The 23,356-nt window shown below is 35.7% G+C and overlaps 1 protein-coding gene across 2 annotated transcripts in view; it reads left to right on the top strand.

Annotated features, from left to right (window-relative positions):
- The window catches only part of FAT4 (FAT atypical cadherin 4), a 177,124-nt gene extending 153,925 nt beyond the window's left edge, over nt 1-23,199 (top strand). For both annotated transcript variants that reach the window (XM_086704263.1, XM_025921676.2), the window contains 7 exons: nt 1,210-1,517; nt 6,261-6,346; nt 7,217-7,396; nt 10,320-10,444; nt 12,323-12,540; nt 17,091-17,352; nt 20,143-23,199. In XM_086704263.1, coding sequence (XP_086560389.1) covers nt 1,210-1,517; nt 6,261-6,346; nt 7,217-7,396; nt 10,320-10,444; nt 12,323-12,540; nt 17,091-17,352; nt 20,143-22,007 — 3,044 coding nt within the window. In that variant the 3' untranslated portion in view covers nt 22,008-23,199. The remainder of the gene's footprint in view (nt 1-1,209; nt 1,518-6,260; nt 6,347-7,216; nt 7,397-10,319; nt 10,445-12,322; nt 12,541-17,090; nt 17,353-20,142) is intronic.
- Nucleotides 23,200-23,356: the final 157 nt, after the last annotated feature.

Genomic DNA, 23,356 nt, shown 5'->3' with positions numbered 1-23,356 from the left:
AATTTGTATTATATGTTTGCTTTTTCCTTCATGCGGCTAATGTTTAGAAATAACTCATATGCATATTTCCTACATATTTATGATTATTATCTCAACCTTGACAGAGAAGGAAAAGATAAACAACACAGGCTTTTACAGCAACTTCTAGGCCATTTTAATTTAAAGAACATTTGGATATAAAATGTGATGTAGTTAAAACAACTAGACAATCAGTAGATCTGGCCTCAAATTCTGGCTCTGTCTCCCATGGTTTTGTGACCTCAGGCAAGTTTTAAATATTCTGTAAAATGATGGCATTAGTTTCTTCTAGCTTAACAATTCCCTGACTAAATTTAACGCATTTACAAGAGATATACAGCCAAAATTAAGGAATGGAACCTTTGCCAGTTAATAAGAATCATGATGTATTGGCATGGGTTAATTTTCCAATCATTTGCTACAGTCTACTAATATTTGTGGGAAAAGAATTTTGGCATAGCACTGTAACATCAATAAAACTCATTTTTCAAGTTTGAAAAAGAACCAGCACAAACAAGTGGGGATACTGGATTTCAAAAAAAAAAAAAAAAAAAAAAAAAAAAAAAAAAAAAAAAAAAAGCAGAAAGCTATTTTAAAGTAGCCTGTTGTAAATCATACCCAAAGAAGGTATAAAGCAAGACAGAGATAAAAAACTTAAGACAGTTATTTCCTTTCCTAAAAGCAGTGGTTCCCTAATCTAGTGGCTCTCGAAAATACCATGAGTATAGTGATTAATTCTTTTTGAAGGTCAAAACAAAATTTACCATCAATTGAATTAAAATTGTTTTTAAGAATTAAGTATTGTAAGGGAAGTATCTCAGTTGCAAATTACAGCATATCAGAACTTTTAAAATGGTGACAAACTAATTTTGAAAGTTTTCCAGGGAAGAAATAACTTCAGACATACTCCATTCCACTAATTCTAATTTTTAGAAATGGGACCTACTTAGGTATGGTTTTTAGTTGGCCAAAGAGAAGCAAGTACAGTAGTTCATCATCTCTCATATGCCTTAAAGATCATTGATTTGTTCTATTTCAATTTAATTTAGACAATATTCTTTGGAGAATAATACAAAATAAGGCTGGTAAAGCCTGATTCATTATTGCAACATAAAAATATTTTAACCAAAATCATTTACTAAAACTTCACTGGAATTTGATGTGTCAATTTGTCAATTTTTTCATCTACAGGTGTCTTTGGAAAGCACTGTGAGTTGAACAGTTATGGATTTGAGGAGCTGTCATACATGGAATTTCCCAGCTTGGACCCCAATAACAACTATATTTATGTCAAATTTGCAACTATTAAAAGTCATGCTTTACTGCTTTACAACTATGACAACCAGACAGGGGACCGGGCTGAGTTTTTGGCCCTTGAAATTGCTGAAGAAAGATTAAGATTCTCTTACAATTTAGGCAGTGGTACATATAAACTCACCACTATGAAGAAAGTGTCAGATGGACATTTTCACACTGTGATTGCCCGGAGAGCAGGAATGGTAAGACATTTCATTTTACGTTAAAACTTGTTTTATTGTTGTACATCCAGTCAATCAGGCCTTCAAGTTAAAGCATGAATTAAGGTTCAAATTTAACCAGTTTTGGTATGAACTATAGCCACAAGTAGGTAATAATCTTTCTTTTGCTCATGACAGCTATGCCTGTCACAAAAAACAACTTGTCTCAAAAATAATAAAAGGAAGCAAAGTAAATAAAACACCCTAGTGCATAAATATTCCATTTTATACATTTCCTATGTATGTTTAAGGCCATGTCAGAACTGTACTTAAAATGGCTACTTTTGTAAGTATCCTTGTCCTAACTGAAGAAACAATTTAAAAACAAATGAAGAAAACTTTTCTGTAAATAAATTACTGATAAAAGATGATGCTAACACATATTCCAAAACAGTCGTGAGTAGTCCTTACTGCACTTAGCTCCTCAATACGCTGTCATCTGTGAGGTCTATCACATGAGACTGCAATAAAATGAAGTTCTGTTTGCTGACTAGCTAAAGTATTTTTAGAATTATAAACTCAGTAATATTCAAGATTTCCATATTATATTCCACTTAATTATATGGCTCTCATGTTACAGCAAGACGGTATGTATTTATTTAGTACTTGTGTTCATTAAACAAGTATTTTTTTCTTTAAAAAGGAAAATGCATGATGTATTTTACCTGTGTTTGAAACCATTTGATACAAAGCAATACATCTAGAATGGAAAGACGCACGCGCGCGCACACACACACACACACACACACACACACACACATATATTTACTTACTTACCAACTGTCTCTTCATGGTTCCCCCACCCCCATTTTCAACAACTATCAAGGGTTTTTGAAAAAGTAAATGCTAACAAAAACTATTTTAAAATATTTTTGGATTTTATCATCAAACTTCTAAAATGATAACTGCTCTTTAAAATTTACATTCTACCCTGCATAGAAATAGAGTTAAAGGTTGAAGTCATGTATTAAAATAAACATTTGGGGCACCTGGGTGACTCAGTAGATTAAGCATCCGACTTCATCTCAGGTCATGATCTCGTAGTTCATAAATTGGAGCCCCTCTGCTCCAAAGCCCACTTTGGATCCTGTATTCCCTCTCTCTCTCTGCCCCTTCCCTGCTTAGTCACTCTCTCTCAAAAATAAATAAATATTTAAAATAAAAATTAACCAAAAGAACAAAATAAATGCTCTGAAATCATTTTTTAAATGAAGAAATGTGATCTAAATGATTATAGTTTTATGTCTCAGCTCTGTGACAATCCAGAAAAATATAAAAAATACAATGAGTTATATAGTTTTGAAACTGATCAAATGAATCATATATTTGTCTGACAATAGAAATTTTTGGGCACTAAATTTTGGGACCACTTTATATTGTTGGACTACATATAAGCAATTTATAGAAAGAACATAGAAAATATTTCTGCTATTTTTTCTGTGATCCACAGTTTTAAAAGAAAAACTTTTGTGCCCTTCCTAATTACAAATTTCATAAAGGCATAAGACAGGAGGAATCTTATTATATTGATTTTTTTCTGACAAATATAAATAACAAACAATCTTTATCAAAGGATCAAATTCCCCATTTGTTTTTAGCAGTACTTTAAATCCATGCGGGATTTTTTGGGGTTTTGTTTTGTGTGTTTTGTGTGTGTGTGTGTGTGTGTGTGTTTAATGGCATCAGATACAATGGCTTTTCTCTCCTCCACTCTAATATAACTTAGAAAAGAAGATTTTAAACAATTTTTTAAATACAGAAACACAAAGGACAAAAAAAAAAAAAAAGGAATGATGATGGATATAAAGATGACCAGATGATTTTATCAACATCATCAAGGTTAGATGTTCAGATATTCATCCACTGATATCTCCATATCCATTGTGTTACATTCAGGGTCTTACAAGGCTAGTAGTTGTAGTTTATTAAAATATAAGTGAGGAAACAATAAAAGTTTTAGTGAAAATTTATGAATCATTTAAATTATATATTATATTACTTTATATATTGTCTTCCATTTTCTTATGAACTTGGTATTAATATTCTGTAACTATAACTTTATTCTAACATATATTAATTTATAAAATGTTTACTTAAAAAATTACCCCCAATATTCTGAAAATGAGACCAAAACGAGAATAAAATTTAGTAACAGTAACTTATTTTTCTTAATGTTTATTTATTTATTTTTGAGAGAGAGCATAAGGGGGGAGGGGCAGAGAGAGAGGGAGACACAGAATCTGAAGCAGAGAATCTGAAGCAGGCTCCAGGGTTTGAGTTGTCAGTGAGGAGTCCAGCCTGGGCCTTGAACCCACAAACCACCAGATCATGTCATGAGCCGAAGTCCGAAGCTTAACCGACTGAGCCACCCAGGTGCCCCTAGTAACAGTAATTTAAAACATTGATATTCTAAAAATAATTTTTTAGGGGCGCCTGGGTGGCGCAGTCGGTTAAGCGTCCGACTTCAGCCAGGTCACGATCTCGCGGTCCGTGAGTTCGAGCCCCACGTCAGGCTCTGGGCTGATGGCTCAGAGCCTGGAGCCTGTTTCCGATCCTGTGTCTCCCTCTCTCTCTGCCCCTCCCCCGTTCATGCTCTGTCTCTCTCTGTCCCAAAAATAAATAAACGTTGAAAAAAAAAATTTTTTTTAAATAATTTTTTAAAAAAATCTACTTGAAAAATACTCATTCGGAGACTGTATTTGATAATAATTCAAGATGGGTTGTGTTTTGAAAAGGGGTTGGGCAGAAAATCAAAATGTGGTCTATAAATGGGAATAATATCTCCACATTTTGGTATGATTGCAAGGATTAATATAAATTATATATAAAATTTTATATATTGTTATATATTTTACATATAGTTTCCTTTATAAAAATGTATATATTTTATATATTTTAAATATTTGATATTAAATAGGTGCTTGTTGAATGTTAGTCATCCTGAGTTTTCAAAAACATGGCTCCATACATCCTTTTGAGGTTAGAAAAAATGTTTTAATCTCAATAAATTTTAATTATGAGTAGTGCCTAAAAAATCATACTGACTTCAGTGAATTCTAATAGGGGTATAACAAGCAAATCTTGGCAATAATAATTTTTTAGGTTAGTAATAAGTTAGTATGCACCTTCCTGCCTGAGCTTTTTTAAACCAGCCTAATACCAAACTAGTATTCTCAGAGGAAGACCTTTAGGAGAATACAAATTTAGAAAAGTCCAATATTCCTGATTATCCATTTACTCTGGCATTATTGAAACAGACAGAATTAGAACAAGCATATGGAGTCTGGTATCGATATTGTATATTGGGGCTTACATTAGCCACAATGATTTCCTAATAATGACAGCATCCTAATGGGGCATAGCAGGTGGGAGATAACTATATTGCTAAGATATTGTCAACAGCCATTTATGTAGAATAGGTGATTTTATCTGATGACTTCCAAGGCCCCTTTAAATTTTATGACCATTTAATTCTACCTAAATTTAGGACTTGGGAGTAAGAGGGAAAGCAAAAAAAAAAAAAAAAAGAGGTACTATGTGTATGCCAAAAGTGATAGAAAAAAAATTCTTTCAGTTCATTTGTAGTATGTGGCTATCAAGTTTTAAATAATACCAAATGTGGAAAAAAATACCTTTGTCATTAGTACTTCAGTCAGAGGAAAAAAGTATCTTCCCATTTTAGAAAATACCCAAAAGAAGGCCCCTACTGGATTTTGAATCTGTCATTTTCTTTTTTTTTTTTTTAATTTTTTTTAATGTTTTTTTATTTATTTTTGAGACAGAGAGAGACAGAGCATGAACGGGGGAGGGGCAGAGAGAGAGGGAGACACAGAATCAGAAGCAGGCTCCAGGCTCTGAGCCATCAGCCCAGAGCCCGACGCGGGGCTCGAACTCATGGACCGCGAGATCGTGACCTGGCTGAAGTCGGTCGCTTAACCGACTGCGCCACCCAGGCGCCCCGAATCTGTCATTTTCTACAGTTCAAAGGGATTTTGTTAGAAACTGGCAAAATCATTAACTTCTCAGCTTTGAATCAATGAATAGACAGGATACAAACATGTCAATTTACAGCAGTACTGGTAGAAAAATTCAACAGTACGAGAAAGCACATTTAACTCTGACAATTAAATTGCATAGGGTGTTATTCAAATAAAACTTTCCCTCAGACATTCTGTATCATAAAGCTTTTAGAAAATCAGAAAATTATGTTAAGATTTATCAAAATATTATGCCACTATCTAAAGTGTTTTTTTTCCTAGTTGAGTCATTCATAAATATCTGTGTGATATTCTCTAGTTGAAAATATCAACTAGATGCGAGAGAATCCCAAGCAGGCCTGCACCGTCAGCATGGAGTCCGATACGGGGCTCAAACTCACAAACTGTGAGATCCTGACCTGACCAGAATTAAGCGCTGGACTGTCAATTCACTGAGCCACCCAGGTGCCCTATCGGTTTTTCACTTATACACAAGGGGCCTGGTGAAGATTTTTCAAAGTACTTCCCACTTCTTATATGTAATAATGTCACAGTTTTAGACATGTAAAAGAAATATGTGCCCAAAATTTGATATTATAGGTGTATTATGTCATTATATACTAAGCCAAAATGTTATCACAACTTCAAAATCATGTCCAGGTAGAAACAAGTACTGGGCAGTGTTGGCCGTAAAGGACAATAGGGACAGCAGAACCCAGGATGAATGTTTCCTTCTCCTACTTTATAGGCAGCTTCCTTAACTGTGGACTCTTGTTCCGAGAACCAAGAACCAGGGTATTGCACTGTCAGTAATGTGGCAGTTTCAGATGACTGGTAAGTAAAATTATTCGTTTGATCTTACTATTACTTGACCTTAAAAAGGAAATTCTGCATTTACAAATAATTTTATTATGCTAAGTGTTATGAGATTTACAATATTTTATGCTCTCCAAAGGAATTTTTACTCTGTAAATAAAAAGTTAATAATGAGTATAAAAAATATGTAAAAATGGTGTGACACGAGATGGGAGAGATGAGGACAAATAGAGGAAGGAAAGACTAACATGGCCTGTGATCTTTGAGTAGATCATGAAATTGTTGCCTATGACCTGGGTCCTGCAAGGCTAGACTAAAGATCCCAGTCTTTACCTCCTTTGGAAGTTGTATACCACAATTATCCACAGATACTTTTCAATGGCACCTCAGGAAGAGACACAGAATTATGCCATCTAAAACCTAAGTGATGTTAACAGAAATAACAACAGAGAAAAATAAATATTGACATATCATCTATGATATTAATTAACATATTGGCATTATTATCATCTTGTGGGGAAGAAAAATGTATAATCTAACATTATCTAACATTAATTAATCTAACATTAATATAATCACTATTTCTGCTGCACTTTATCTTCTCTCTGATGTTATGCTGCTTCTTGCTAATTCAGCATTGTTTTATACATCCCATTTGGCTAACTGAAAATGTCACTTCCATAAGTTTTATTATTTTTCATGCCTTGAAAACCTAATAATCCTGTAGAAATCTGTAAGGGAATATGCATCAATAGGTAATATTTTCCATTCAAATTTACCACACTATAACACATGCCAGAAAGTTATATTCACTCTTTTTAAAGCTAAACATTCTACTGAAATCTATCATGTTGGAGCTAATATACTTATCTTTGCTTTCTCATGTAGGACTCTTGACGTTCAGCCAAATCGAGTCACAGTTGGAGGTATCAGATCCCTAGATCCGATCCTTCAGAGGAGAGGACACGTGGAAAGCCATGATTTTGTTGGGTGCATAATGGAATTTGCAGTCAATGGAAGGCCTCTGGAACCCAGCCAAGCTCTGGCAGCACAAGGCATCCTAGATCAGTATGACAATTTTATTTCTTATTATTTTAAATAAAAATGAACAAAATGCATGATAATTGAGCATCCAAAGCTGAAATTATTGTGACCACAGTTCTAAAAGTATCAAATGTTTTACATTGTTTTGAATTTTAAATATTCACTTCATTTAATTACTTATTTAATTTAATTACCACCAGCTAACTTTTACAGTTAACACAGAAATTATTTGAATTAATTAACTTATTAAATTTAAATATTTACTGTTTGGTATAAAATGTGATATTTACTTAGAAAATTAACTCTTATTTTCTGGAGTGTAAGAAAAATATACGTATGCTTTTATGCCTATATACTCTTCAAAACAGTTGTGAAGATTATAATGACAAGTAGATGAATCACATAGAAAAGTATCTGCCACATAATGATGTATAAATGTTAGTAATAATGTATACAAAAAAACTTTTGATATTAAATAGCTTTACATACAAACATATATTTTCAAAATATACCTTAGTACACCTTTAACAAGCAATAATTTGATTAATTGTAAAACATTTTATTTTCCTATGTGCTTATTGGTTAAGGTTCCCTGCAATGATTTTGGAATTGTGAAAATAACACACTTTATTCTAAAAATTAATCTTATTCATAATGAAAATTGGAAAATTCAGAAAAATATAAAGTATCCTATGCACCACCCAGAGACAAACACTCTTAACCTCATTGTGAGGTTCATGACTGCCTGCTGTTCCATCATATGAATGTGCCCTATTTTAACTATTATTATACACTTTACTTGTTTCTAATTTTATTAATATATTAAAAGCCCTGTGGTTAATACTATTCTTAATATTTTTAGTCTGTTTTAACTTTTACAACCATTTTATGAGATAGATAATATTTATTTCTGAGCTACTCAGTGTTTTAAAAAATTTCTCAAAGTCAACAAGCTGGTGAGTAGCAAAGCTAAGTCTTGAATTAGGCACTTGGACTGAGGTTAGTTACAAATAAATGAACAAGGCAGATTCTTGCTCTGGAGGAGTTCATTGTCTTCAAATTCGTGATTACTAATCTCTAATGCGGCCATGATTTTGCGTGGCAACATATTCTATTCCCCAGTTTAATCATTTGCTCACTTTTCTCAATTACTTTCCAGCCTCCCCTTTTCACATACCCCAAATATCACTCCTGTACCATCTTTCCCAGCTAATGAATTTGCTTCCTACCTTGCTCGGAAAATGGAAGCAATCAAAAGAAAACTTCCAAAAGCTTATTCCTCCACATTTGCCCATGCACGTGTGCATCCCATGGTCTACATTGCATCCTATTACTATGAACGAACTGCTCCTATTCCCATAAAGACCAACCCCTTTTTATGTAAAAGGCTCAGTCCCCTGCAATGTTCTAAAAACAATAGTCCAGCTGTCTCCTTGGCATGTCTTTCCTCATTTAAATCCATGCTGCTATTTTTCCCATTTTATTTTTTGTAAAAACTTTATTAATCCCATTTTACTCTCTAATTACCATCCTCTCTCTTTTTGAAAAATTGTTCTTTGTCAAAGTGATCAATAACCTTTGTGTTGCTAAAATCAATGGTCAGTTCTCATCTTCTTTGAATTCCAATGTTCATTTCTTCCTCTCCCTAAAAATACCTCTATCAGCATATGGTACAATCCTGGTTTTCTTTTTCTCATCTGGTTGACCCCTTCTCTTTTGTATATATATTCATTCTTTAAATCATGTTTTATAGCCCTTGATTTTAAGTACTAACTTTAAAACTGGTGACTCTTAAATGGTTATCTTCAACTTGGCCTTTCTTCTGCACTTTAGACCCTTCTATCCAGCGGACTACCCAATATCCTATGTGTCTTTCTAACAAATATCTCACACTTAAGTTTAAAACTGAATTCGTGGCCTTCTTTCCCGAAACCTTCTAAATCTATTTCTTCCACAGTTCTCTCTGTCTTAAATAATAAGTCAATCAGCCAAAACTGTTCAGCCAAAACTTTTAGACTTACCTTTGATTCTTCTCTTTCTGACATACTTCACATCCAATCTACCAACAACCAGAATGACATTTAAAAACGGATGTTCGTCCTAAGCCTGACTTACAAGGCCTTCATGATCTAGCCTCTTTCTCCATTTTCTCACTGTATTTACATATGCTTCTTTTTCTTGTTCACTCTGCTCCAACCATACTGGGCCCCTCGGTGTTCCTCAAACATATTAGGTACAATTTAACTTTCTTACTTGCTGTTTCCTCTGTCTGGAGTGATCTTCTACCAAATATTCTTCATTCTCTCAATTTGTTTAGGTCTTTACAAAAATATGTCCTTCCTTCGCTGATGAATCTACCCTCCATCCTAAAAAAAATCTCTCGATACCCTTTGTCTATCTTAATTTTCCAAAGAACTTTCTTTATCCTAACATATTACATATTTACCTAATTTTTGTTTTGTTTTGTTTTGTTTTTTGACTGCCTCCTACACAAGGGAAAATAAATACTCCACGACATGTGGGTTTTTCAACACTTTGCCTCCATGCTTAGAATAGTATGCTTGTAATTGGCATATGGTAGACATTTAATAGACATCAGTTGATGAATTGTCTGGAGGAGATGTATAAGCAAATAAATATGGGGGCCTTAGATTACATTAACCAAAGATGTCCTACTCAAATAAGAATTAATTAAAAAAATAAATTATCACCTCTTTTTCTGTATTGTGTAAGATGTTATTTGGTTTAACTTTCTCCTTTTTGAATGAGGCAAGCCCTGTGTTACAGCTCCTAGTTTGACTAGATGCCCCAAATATAGTCGTAACTTGAGTTTCCAAGAAGTGAGTGCATGAAACTAAGCAAGTTAATAAAAGCTTATATCTAGTTTTAACAAATCCCCCACACTTTATTTTGTGCCTTATGAGTCTTTATTATTATTTCATTTTAGATGTCCCAGACTAGAAGGTGCTTGTACTCACAGCCCCTGCCAACATGGTGGCACATGTACGGATTACTGGTCATGGCAGCAGTGTCATTGCAAAGAAGGACTAACTGGGAAATACTGTGAAAAATGTATGCAAGCTGTTTTCTCTTCCACTGGAAATTATAGTAATCATGAAAAGTATAAATATATGCACTTAAATATGTAATTATATTCAAAGAAATTTTTTCATTCTAAATGTTGAAAATAATAAATGGGTAACAATTAGAAACTATAGTGACATTTTACATTTATTTTTTTAACCTGAGGAAGAGTGATATTCATTCAGAATTATTTACTAAGTTGTTAATTTCCATTTTATGAATTTATGAATTTAGCAAAGCTAATTTATAGGAATGCTATACAAATACAAGGCCAAGGACTATATTCAGGTTTGGGTCTAATATTACCTGCCTTTAAGGAATATTTCTCGAGTAAATATTTTGTATGTGGTAGAAAAATGTAAATAATAAATGACCAAACACTGAGTTCAAACCATCATACAATGGCAGTATAATCTATTACAATTAAGGGTCATACTTGCATTTTAATTTACAATTATTAGAATTGGTTTTGAGTCTTACTTTTTAAATCTTTGTATGATTATTTGTTTTTTAAACCCTACTACTGTTTTTTAATAAGACGCTCGAGGCGTTCAAACCATCATTAGAACACAGCATTCTCTAATTTCAAGCTGTACATCCCACTAACTAACCCTAATGGAGTTTCTTCTATAAAATTTGCCTTATTTTCAAGTATATGGTTAATACTCAAATCATTGCAGTTATTTGACCACTTCCCAAGGAGTCCTAATTATATTATAAGAATGAATATAAATTCATGATCACGTTAAGGGTATACTGTAGTCAAAAAGATCTTACTAGCAGAAGATATAATCATAATGAATTAGGATAACATCAAAACAACAAAAAAGTATGTTGTCAGATAGTTTTTTCATTAAGTAATGAGTATTTATAAGTAGGAATCCAGTTATGCCTGGAACATGAAATGAGTCATCGGCTTGAGAGATGTCTGAGGTTCTTTTTTTTAAATTGAGATATAATGCACATACTATAAAATTTAGCTCTATAAAGTATACTATTCAGTGCTGAAACCCTTTTGGGCTCATTTGCTTTATGTCTTTTCTTTAGCTATATTAACTGTTATGATAACAAACTTCTAAAGTTCAGTAGTGTGAACATTTTACCAAATTATGATAAATTATAATTATACAGTACAGTTACACATAATGATAAATTAAATTCAACATGATTATATGATGATTGCTAATAATAAAATTAATACAAATTAAATATTTGTTCACTTCTTTGTCCAAATTTCTAACATGCTAGAGACTTATGATTACAAATCATTCAACTCTGAACACATTTATAAATTTTGGAAATAAAGTAACACTTATTATAAACACATTTGCAACTCCATGTTTTTAACAGGTGGTATCTCTATAAGTATTCATGATTTATATGCTATACCAAATATTTTTTTAAATTTTTTAATGTTTATTTATTTTTGAGACAATGAGAGAGATAGAGTGAAAGCAGCAGAGGGGCAGACAGAGGGAGACACAGAATCTGAAGTGGGCTCCAGGCTCTGAGCTGTCAGCCCAGAGCCGGTGGCGGGGCTCATAGTCACGAACTATGAGATCATGACCTGAGCCAAAGTCGGACCCTTAACCAACTGAGCCACTCAGGCGCCCCTGCTATACCAAATATTTTATTGAATATTACCCAAATGATTGATTCTGATTTTGATTTAAGCATTTGAAATTACCTTATACAGTAATTCACAAATGGAATTTTTTTTTTTTTTTCCCAAGAGGAGGATTGGGGAATATGGATTCCCAAAACCTGATATTTTATTGTCCTTTTTTATAATTTTTGTCACTTATAAAAACTTCTTCAGAAGCCAAATGGATGCATTCATTTTTCCCTTTCTTCGTTGCCTTTCAGCTATTACTCCTGACACTGCGTTATCATTAGAAGGCAAAGGGCGCTTGGATTACCACATGAGTCAGAATGAGAAGCGGGAATATTTGTTAAGACAGAGCATACGAGGTGCCATGTTGGAGCCTTTTGGTGTGAACAGTCTGGAAATAAAATTCAGAACAAGAAGCGAGAATGGCATTTTAATCCATATCCAAGAAAGCAGCAATTACACTACTGTGAAGGTAAGATAAAAGCTAATGGTGACTTCATTTGATTAGACCGCCTGCTGTGTCATGATTTAAATCACTTCGCCCATAATTTCTGTCCTTTTCTTTACAACCCATTAGAGTTCCGACTAATACTGGGCACTATTCCAATATCATCTATCTTAACTATTCCCCAGGCATTGGCCAGAGTAACAAAGATCTGAATGGTTTGCTTTCTAAACACTTTTGTCTTGGTTTAGAGTAAAGACCACTGCTAGGTAGGCCAGCATAGAAAGAATTTGTTGCAATCTATTTTGTCAAATAAAAATTTATATTGCTTTTCTTTCTCTACTTTTAAACAAAGTAAAACAAAAAGATAATGTGCTTTTGAAGTGAAAAAAAAAAAAAAAAGCTCCAGAAATTATTCCAAACACTGATATGTTTACATTAATTGGTGGGACAAGAATAAGAAAAAAACATTTTTAAGTTATCTGGCTTTATTATGGAGCATATAGTCAATTAACTATCTAGGTAAACCCTGTGAAATTAAGTATCTTTGGAATTATTGCAAGTTAAATTCCCCCTGACTACCCCAAATAATTTCTAAAAACATTGTTTTTAAACATTCTGTTTTATGAGAACAATGTATTGATTTATCATTAGGCTTTTACATAATATTTTAAACTATAAATGAGATGCTAACCCAGTGAATAATTTCCCAGGATATGCATTTTCCTTCAGATTTAGCTTCTTAATTCTAAGACTATTATATTAGTCTGCTTTCTTTCCCACAAATAAGACTTCACCTTTTAAATCATCAGTTTCTTTTGACTGATTTTGATTAATATCATTTTGATAATATAATTCCACTCATAATTTTTACATGAATTTTGGTAAATTCTGAAGAAAATAAACTCAGACCTCCTGTATTCTCTTCACCTATAAATTAATATTTTGAACATTACTAAAAGCTTAGTTCATGAAGAAAAAAAGCAATATGCGTAGATAATTACTCCATTTAACTCACATATAATATTTAAAAATAAAACTGACATTCACCTCTGAACTTCAGCCTTTTTATTCTTAAAATTTCTCTCCATCCAAGTCAACTCTGGTTGTTATGCTGCATGCACATATCTTTAAGAAGTAGTACAGGGGCGCCTGGGTGGCGCAGTCGGTTAAGCGTCCGACTTCAGCCAGGTCACGATCTCGCGGTCCGTGAGTTTGAGCCCCGCGTCGGGCTCTGGGCTGATGGCTCGGAGCCTGGAGCCTGTTTCTGATTCTGTGTCTCCCTCTCTCTCTGCCCCTCCCCCGTTCATGCTCTGTCTCTCTCTGTCCCAAAAATAAATAAAAACGTTGAAAAAAAAATTTAAAAAAAATAAAAATAAAAAAAAAAGAAGTAGTACAAAAAATATTTTTAAAAATCTTAGTCCTCACAGTCCAGTCATTCCCAACTGTGGATGATTTCACCCTCTCTTCCCCCCAGGAGACATTTGACAATGTCTGGAGGCATTTTTTATTGTCACAATGGGGAGGGGGTGCTACCAGCATCTAGTAAGTAGAGATCAGATATGTCACTAAATATCCTACATTGCACAACGCAGCACCCCAAAACAAAGAAGGAATCTAGTCCAAAATGTCAATAGTGCCGAAGTTGAACAACTCCGCTCTAATCTAGTACAAAAGAACATCTTCAGGTTATAAGTTTACCTCCATATTCAACAAGGAGCCCAGTTCAAAATTAATAAAGCTACTGCAAAACAAAGCATCTATGTCATTATATTATGATTTTATTTGGTGTTTATAATTTGTATTGGAAAGTGTATCAGAACCAAAGAAAGTGGAAGTACAGAAAGAAGTAAAGCTTCATAGTCTACAAGAAACACTTTTTGTATGCGTTGAGAGGCTTTGACATTGAGGTCTGTGCATTATCTGTTAAGCTGCTTCCAAGTCCTCGTGCCATTTAAATGACATATGAAATATTTCTGTACATTATCTCTTTAAGCCAAGAGATACAAAATACAATGTGGTTGAAGAAATCAGAGAGAGAATATTTTTTTTTTCCTTAAGGAAGAAGCTGAATGTCAGGATCCATTTTTGTCACCATAAAATCTTGCATTTCCAACAGGACGGCAGCATTCAACTTCTCCAGATATTCTTACATTGGTAGCAAGCACTTAGAAAGAGATTTTTTTCCTGAAGGAAAAGTAAATGCTAATGAATAAAAATAATGACTAATGCAGACCAAAATGCACATTTCTTTTCTATGAATATTTTGAAAAGCAGCTTTTCAGAGATTAAGGGGGTTGGCAGGTAAAGTAAGTAGATTAAAAAACCAGTGAATAAAGAGAACAAAATAGACGGAAAGAGAATGGCTATTGTAAGTAAGCAGGCAAATTATTCGGATGACAGGAATACGATCTACTTGCACAGGCTAGGAAGCTAGTCAGAAGGAACTGTTACTTTTCATTTAGTTTATCGGTGAGTAAGGCCGCTGGTTTTTTTCCTTCTTTCTTTTGGCTCACTTTCTGACAGTTTCTTTCTGACAGTTTCTTCCTTCCTTCCTTCCTTCCTTCCTTCCTTCCTTCCTTCCTTTATTTCTTCTTTTCTTTCTTTTGTTCTTCATTCTCTGCATCAATCCATCTTTCTTCTCTCTCTCACACACACACAAAGGAATCAGATGATCATTTTGAACATAGAAAAGAGAGTTGGGTAAATGAGGGGGAGTGTCAAGAGTGAGTAGCAATAGCAATGTGAAGAGAGAGGAGAATATGTAGAATAGATAGAATCTGTTCAGATAAAAAAGGCATTAGGTAGAGAGAATATTAGATTGAAAAACAGAAGGAAGCATACTCATGTCTAACTGTGCTGATGGTATATTTAAAGTGTTCTGCCAACCTCCCTTCTTTTATGGCATTTTGTGTATCTCCATATTTAGAGTTCTGTAATAATGTAAGATTACGGACTCTATTTCTGTTCCAAATCAATCCTGTTTTCTTGATGTGTAGGTTTTTTTTTGTTGTTGTTGTTTGTGTTTATTTTTAAGTGGGGCTAGATGTATTGTACAGAGTTGGGATGAGGGATTCGGAGGTCTAGATCAAAAATAAATAAATAAATAAATAAATAAATCTATGGATAAATAAAACCAAGCAAAAATGAACATAAAAAGTGAGCATGATGTTTTGAAGTTAGGAAGGATGCAAGAGCTGAGTAGAGTATTAGTGGGGAGAAGCAGAACATCAGGAATGTTACAATGGGCACTTAGGTTCTTGTTCACCCTACTCTATGGTGTATTCTAAAGACTCTCATCAGATTTGGTCAAATAGAAGGATGCCAGGGTTTGATCAGGTAGGAGGGAAACACAGTGCCGGGAGAGGGCTCTTCTCACGGCTTCTTTCCAAAAGGACTCTAGGTATCACCAATGACGGGCTGCTATTTTCAACGTGTGTTTCATGAGACATTGCTCACTTGATGAAATGTTATTGTCATTTAACCACAACTCTCTTTTCTTTTCCCATCTGAATTTGGTACTGAATTATATTACCATCTAGAGAGACTCTTTAAATAAAATCTTACAGTATGAGTAACGTATGTAAATGTGTTAGGCATATTTTCCACAGAGTAAAAATGAACTGACTTTTAGTTCTACCAGATGTGTTTGTTGCATGTAGAAATAGCATCTGATCCGAGTGACAAAATCACTGATCCATCCATTCATTCCTGTCATTTGATACACAGTGCCACTTCATCCCCCAGCCCAGGCACCAGCTCTGTCTGGCAGCATGATGGGATTATGCTCTCTGAACCAAATGTTCATGTTGCCTCATAAATTATTTCATTTTCTAAAGTGTCTCCTCAGAATACTGGAAACTTGGTAGCTGGAAACTGGAGTAGGAGCATCCTGTTACCCAATGTTCTACTGGGCAAAGCCAGAGAAACCAAATATCCCTTAGATAAATTGTAAAAGGCAGTCAAAGTGAAGACTTTCCCAGACACCTCATTATTAAGAATTCACTCATAATTTTCATCTGAATAAATGATATAAACAATAGGCATGTTTTCTTCTAAAATTCCAGTGCATAATAGATAACATATAAAAGAATTTCTTTTTGTCTATTTTTCCAACTATGTTTCATTTTTGCCTAAGCATTGATGCTTCTTTTTTTGCAAGTAGTTTTAACATTTTTCGATCACTGTGGACCATTTACTGAACTGATTGATTCTCTATACTTGTCGTTGTGATTAAATTATAAGTAATTACAAAAGGGTATATTTTACTTATCTTGAAATGGGTTTTCACTCCATTATTATCTCAGCTGTGTTCCAGAAAATAATTTTAGGCATCTTAAAAAATTAGGTATAAATATAATAACAACTTGAAAACTATTAAAACTATTAAATATGAAGGTATATGTTACCTAAATTTGTAGAGGAAGTATGGGTAAGTATGCTCTGATATAGCCAGACTTTTCAGCTAGCCTGTTAGCTTTCAGTTGATCAATATTGTAAGTTTCATTTCATTTCTATTCTATTTTTACTCAAGCACATCATAGCTTAATTGTGCATTATTTTAATACATTTTACAGATTAAAAATGGCAAAGTACATTTTACATCAGATGCAGGAATTGCTGGGAAAGTGGAGAGAAATATTCCTGAAGTTTATGTTGCAGATGGCCACTGGCATACTTTTCTAATCGGAAAAAATGGAACAGCCACAGTACTGTCCATTGACAGAATATATAACAGAGATATCATCCACCCTACACAGGATTTTGGTGGCCTCGATGTACTCACTATATCTCTTGGAGGAATTCCACCCAATCAAGCTCATCGAGATTCCCACACAGGTAAAAAATGCTTGCGTTGAGCAAAGGAAAGGTAAAATTATTCCTATAAAAGTAGTTGGACTTCTGATAATATCCATTATGACTATTCTAAGTCTCTCATAACTATCTTTAAGAAGTCTATAATAAGGGCACCTGGGTGGCTTAGTCGGTTAAGTGTCCGACTTCGGCTCAGGTCATGATCTCGCAGTTTGTGGGTTCAAGCCCCATGTCAGGCTCTATGCTGACAGCTCACAGCCTGGAGCCTGTATTCAGATTCTGTGTCTCCCTCTCTCTCTGTCCCTCCCATGCTCACTCTCTCCTTCTCTCTCTCTTTCTCTCAAAAATAAATAAAACAAACGAAAAAAAGTCTATAATAAACTATTGGTCATCACTTACTTTATTTTAGTCATTTACATTTGTTCTACCAAGTTCATAATTCATCCCATGGTTCTTCCCTTGTCCATCAAACATTTATTTATCCATTCATTCATGTGTCCATTCACATGGCAGATATTACTGAGCCCTGTACTTGGCATTGGGAGTACAATGGTGGGCTAAATAAATAGCTACTCTCCTCATACAAAACATGGCCAAGTAAGGAAGGCAACATTGATCAAACCATTATACAACTAGATGTATTATTTTAAAATATGAAAAAGGATGTGAAGAAGGAATATAGAATTCTAAGAGATTTCCAAAAAATGAGAAAGGGAAATTTCCATGGGAAATTGACTATTGGTACTTAAAATGAACTGTGAAGATGAAGATGGGAGAGTATGAAAGATTAATTTACATTGATAGGAACTTAACAAAAAGTAGATAAAAATCATAGAACCTGACCTATTAGCACATTGGAGACTGATGTCATCAGGTAATGAAGGAAGTTGAAGAATGAAGCAGGGCCTCCTAGACCATGTTGCATTTTTGGGTTTACTCTCAGGACAGTGGGAAGTCAATAAAAAATTTATGTTAGGAGTGTCAAGACTAGACAGGTAGCGATATTAAAGATCTTCCAGGTTACAACATTGAGAATGCATTGGTGGAGACAAGAGTGGGCTTGCATAAATTAGCTGGGATGATACTGCAGTGATCTAGGCAAAGTATTATGTGAGTTCTGACTAGTGTGGTGGCAGAGGAGTTTAGAGGGAAGTAAATGGGGAAGAAATTTTTTTTAGGAATTAGAGTAAATCAAACTGTTGATGATCGTGGTGAAATTCAAGATGGTTTCTGACCTGTCAACTAGAAAAAGGGCAGCACCATTGAAAGAGGAAACTGCAGAGCAGTGGAGAGAGAAGCCTGTCTATGGGAAATATCAAAATGGTGGTTTGGGGCACCTGGCGTTTGCACCACCTTTGAGAAAGACTTTTGGATAGATGGGCTATAATCAGGAATGGACACCAGCTGGAAATACATATTAAGAGTTAGCAGAGTCAAGCAAGTAACTGATGTACTGGTCATGGATGTGATAACCTAACATGAAGGGGTAGATTAAAAAGAAAGCCTGGAGCCTTAGCTTGAGCAACTTTAGGAGTCAGTGGTTGATGAGAGGAGAATGAAACATGAAAGAGACTAAGTCATAGAAAAACAATCTGTAGAGTAGGAACAAAAGCAGATGTTACAGAACCTTATGGAAAAAGTGTATCAGGGATGGAAATGTCACTAAGGTGGTAGGATATATCAAATACGAAGAAAATTGGAAAATGCAGGGGAGGGTGATGGACTTAAGGCACAAAAGTATAAGTTCAGGTCACAAGTTGTTCTTATATACTTAGCTTATTTTAGAATATGGACGATAATTCATTTGGATGTTTTAAGAAATAAGCCGAAGTAGATCATACTCTTTTGTTAGTGTCAAAATCAATTCTTGGGCTCTGGGACAGGGGCATTAGCAATATTAACACACTCAAGTTCAACAAAGAGTTTCTCAACCTTAAGAAATAATAATAATTACTACCCTCTAAAGAGCCATTTAAGATATGTTTTCCTAACTCTGCCTGTCCCACCTCATGAAGCGTTCATGCCACAGTTATACTCTATAGCCTCCCTCTAGATGACTGCAAACCATTGTAATACCTAAGATTTTCCCTTTGCTCTTCAAGAACTTATGTTCAACTCCTTGGGAGCAGTATCACCTCCATTGAGAATGCATGATCTAATGATTACAACTATTAGCCTAGGGGCACCTGGGCAGCTCAGTGGGTTAAACAACTGACTCTTGATTTTGGCTCAGGTCATGATCTCAGGGTCATGGGATTGAGCTCCATGTCAGGCTCTGCATTGGGCATGGAGCCTATTTGGGATTCTCTCTCTCTCTCTCTCTGCCTCTGCCCCTCCTCTGCTTGCACTGTCTTTCTTTCCCTTTAAAAATATTTTTTAATTTTAAAAAATTGAGAAAAAAGCTATTAACTTATTTTTTTTGTTCTTTATAAGTTTTTTAAATACATTTTATTTCTATGTATGCAATTCTTGATATATGTATACTATAAAAATAAGACAAATAGATAATCAAATTAATAAAAGAGGGAGTAAAAGAAAATCTAGCCTGTCTGAGTCATTTATAAATTTTCAGAAAGAGCAGTATCTGAGCAATTCTCTTCATACTTTTGTCATGGAAATCTTATATATCTTACTAAGTTATGTCGTAAGACACACAGAGTTATTGACTTTGGACTGGCTGATGGCTCTGAGACTGTGGTTTCTTAGCTCTTGTGATGTGATTGGGAGGCTTCTTTTGACCATAGTTCAATGGTGCAGTGTTTTAAATGCAGCATTTTCTCTAAAATGCCTTACTGCTCCTTCTCCCCCCTACAGGTTTTGATGGCTGCATTGCCTCTATGCTGTATGGTGGAGAAAGTCTTCCTTTCAGTGGGAAGCATAGCTTGGCCTCCATCTCTAAGACGGACCCCTCAGTGAAGATTGGCTGTCGTGGCCCGAACATCTGTGCCAGCAACCCCTGCTGGGGCGACTTACTGTGCATTAATCAGTGGTATGCCTACAAGTGCGTTCCCCCTGGAGACTGTGCCTCCCACCCATGCCAGAATGGGGGCAGCTGCGAGCCGGGCCTGCACTCTGGCTTCACATGTAGTTGCCCAGAGTCCCACACAGGGAGAACCTGTGAGACGGTGGTGGCTTGTCTTGGGGTCCTCTGTCCTCAGGGGAAAGTGTGCAAAGCTGGAAGCCCTGGAGGGCATGTCTGTGTTCTGAGTCAGGCTCCCGAAGAGATCTCCTTGCCTCTGTGGGCTGTGCCTGCCATCGTGGGCAGCTGTGCGACAGTCCTGGCCCTCCTGGTCCTGAGCCTGATTCTGTGTAACCAGTGCAGGGGGAAGAAGACAAAAGACCCTAAAGAGGAGAAGAAACCGAAGGAGAAGAAGAAGAAGGGAAGCGAGAATGTTGCTTTTGATGACCCAGACAATATCCCCCCCTACGGGGACGATATGACTGTGAGGAAGCAGCCCGAGGGGAACCCTAAGCCAGATATCATTGAGCGGGAAAACCCCTACCTCATCTACGATGAGACTGATATTCCCCACAGCTCAGAAACCATCCCCAGCGCCCCTTTGGCTTCGCCGGAGCAAGAGATAGAGCATTACGACATTGACAACGCCAGCAGCATCGCCCCTTCAGACGCAGACATCATCCAACACTACAAGCAGTTCCGCAGCCACACACCTAAATTTTCTATCCAGAGGCATAGTCCCCTAGGCTTTGCGAGGCAATCCCCCATGCCCTTAGGAGCAAGCAGTTTGACTTACCAACCTTCATACGGTCAGGGTTTGAGAACCAGCTCCCTGAGCCATTCAGCTTGCCCAACCCCCAACCCCCTGTCTCGACACAGCCCAGCCCCTTTCTCAAAGTCCTCTACTTTCTATAGGAACAGTCCCGCCAGGGAATTGCATCTTCCTATAAGAGATGGAAATACTTTGGAAATGCATGCTGATACCTGCCAACCTGGCATTTTCAACTATGCCACAAGGCTGGGAAGGAGAAGTAAGAGTCCTCAGGCCATGACCTCTCACGGTTCTAGACCAGGGAGTCGCTTAAAGCAGCCAATTGGGCAGATTCCTTTGGAATCTTCCCCTCCAGTAGGACTCTCGATTGAAGAGGTGGAGAGGCTAAACACCCCTCGCCCTAGAAACCCAAGTATCTGCAGTGCAGATCACGGAAGGTCTTCTTCAGAAGAGGATTGCAGAAGGCCATTGTCCAGAACAAGGAACCCAGCAGATGGCATTCCAGCTCCAGAATCTTCTTCTGATAGTGACTCACATGAGTCTTTCACTTGCTCAGAGATGGAGTATGACAGGGAAAAGCCAATGGTATATACTTCCAGGATGCCCAAATTATCTCAAGTCAATGAATCTGATGCAGATGACGAAGATAATTATGGAGCCAGACTGAAGCCTAGAAGATACCATGGCCGAAGGGCTGAGGGAGGACCTGGGGGCACACAGGCAGCAGCACCAGGGGTTGCTGACAACACACTGCCCTTGAAACTTGGGCAGCAAGCAGGGAATTTCAACTGGGACAACCTTTTGAACTGGGGCCCTGGCTTTGGCCATTATGTAGATGTTTTTAAAGATTTGGCATCTCTCCCAGAAAAAGCAGCAGCAAACGAAGAAGGCAAGAATGGGACAGCTAAGCCCGTCCCCAAAGATGGGGAAGCAGAGCAGTATGTGTGAACTTTATGTACTGGCATTGGAAAAACAGAAAAACAAGGAACACTCAAACCCTTATAAGGTTGCCGACGAAGGGGTATTCCATTTGCGAAAGAGGCCAGTATGGACTGGTGTTGGAGGGAAACTTTAAAAAATAATAACCACAATGCTGCTGAAACAGACTCCAAACAAGTCTTTAATTTAAATATGCTTGGTTGAATTTCTTTTCCTGCATGCATCGTATTTTGTAACTAGTCATGTGGCATGCAGCGTTCGGAAAGTTTTTTTCTTATTTACCAATGTTTGATTTGTGATTTTTGAAATGAATACCGTTGCCATTGCAGAAATGAATTTGTGCTTTCACAGTGGGGTATGTGTATTGTTTCCATTGTGTTATCATCCTTATGTTTTGCATTGCAAGATCCTTGGGGTTTAACCAATCCTTGTAAAGTGTAGAAAGAGCCTTCCTCTTCTTGAATGAAAGACTAAGTATTAACACTTTCCAGAGCTGTAGATTCCATATTTGATGTTGCTCAGAAATGTCTGATATTTGAGTAGGTTTTACATGACAGTGGGTACTAAAAGGAAGTCATTTTGTTCAGCACTTTAGAAGTTTCTTACAAAATTGTGTTAAAACTTCCGAATCTCTCTCTCTCTCTTGCTCTCTCTCTCTCTCTCTCTTTGTGAACAATTATGGTCATCTGACTTTCATCAGGCTTCCAATAGGAACAAAATGACTGCTTATTATCCTTAGAACACTGCTCCCTTCCTACCGTGGAATGATGTTCTCAGCAGCGCTTCTCAGAGACACTTTTAGAAGTTATTTATTGAAAAATGTTCTATGCTTTTAAAATTTTAAAGAATCGACCTAAAGAAAGCCTATGATTGGACTTTTCAGCCATTTGAAGTTTACCCCAAGTACCCAGTTTTTATAATTTATATAAAGTCAAATTTCAACTCTTCTTTCTTTCTGTCATTTTGTAGATCATTTTTTAATACAGTGTAAAAACTTTTTTTTACACCTAAGCTGTGTTTTTGATACTGATATTTTCCTATGCTGAAAAGTTTTCTTACTTTCAGGGAAGGTAAGAAAATACTTTTTTTACATTTGTTACTTATGTAACGTTCATATTTTTCACATTTTGATATTTGTAACATACTGTATGCTTTCTACTTGTAAATGCCAACAATAGAATTAAAATATTTATTTAAAATACTTTGCATTCACAGTGTATTTTCATCTTTCTTTACTCTTTTACGCCCAACTTGAATAATCTCTACTTGTCAACAGGGGTATTGCAAGTTGAACTACAAACGAGAAGCATCATTTTCTTTTAAAAAACCTGAGTATGGATAATTGCCAGAGCAGATAT

Source organism: Puma concolor, chromosome B1 (assembly GCF_028749965.1).
Source record: "Puma concolor isolate L17-30 chromosome B1, mPumCon1.1.hap2, whole genome shotgun sequence".
NCBI lineage: Eukaryota > Metazoa > Chordata > Mammalia > Carnivora > Felidae > Puma > Puma concolor.
This window is presented reverse-complemented; position numbering and strand designations above follow the sequence as displayed.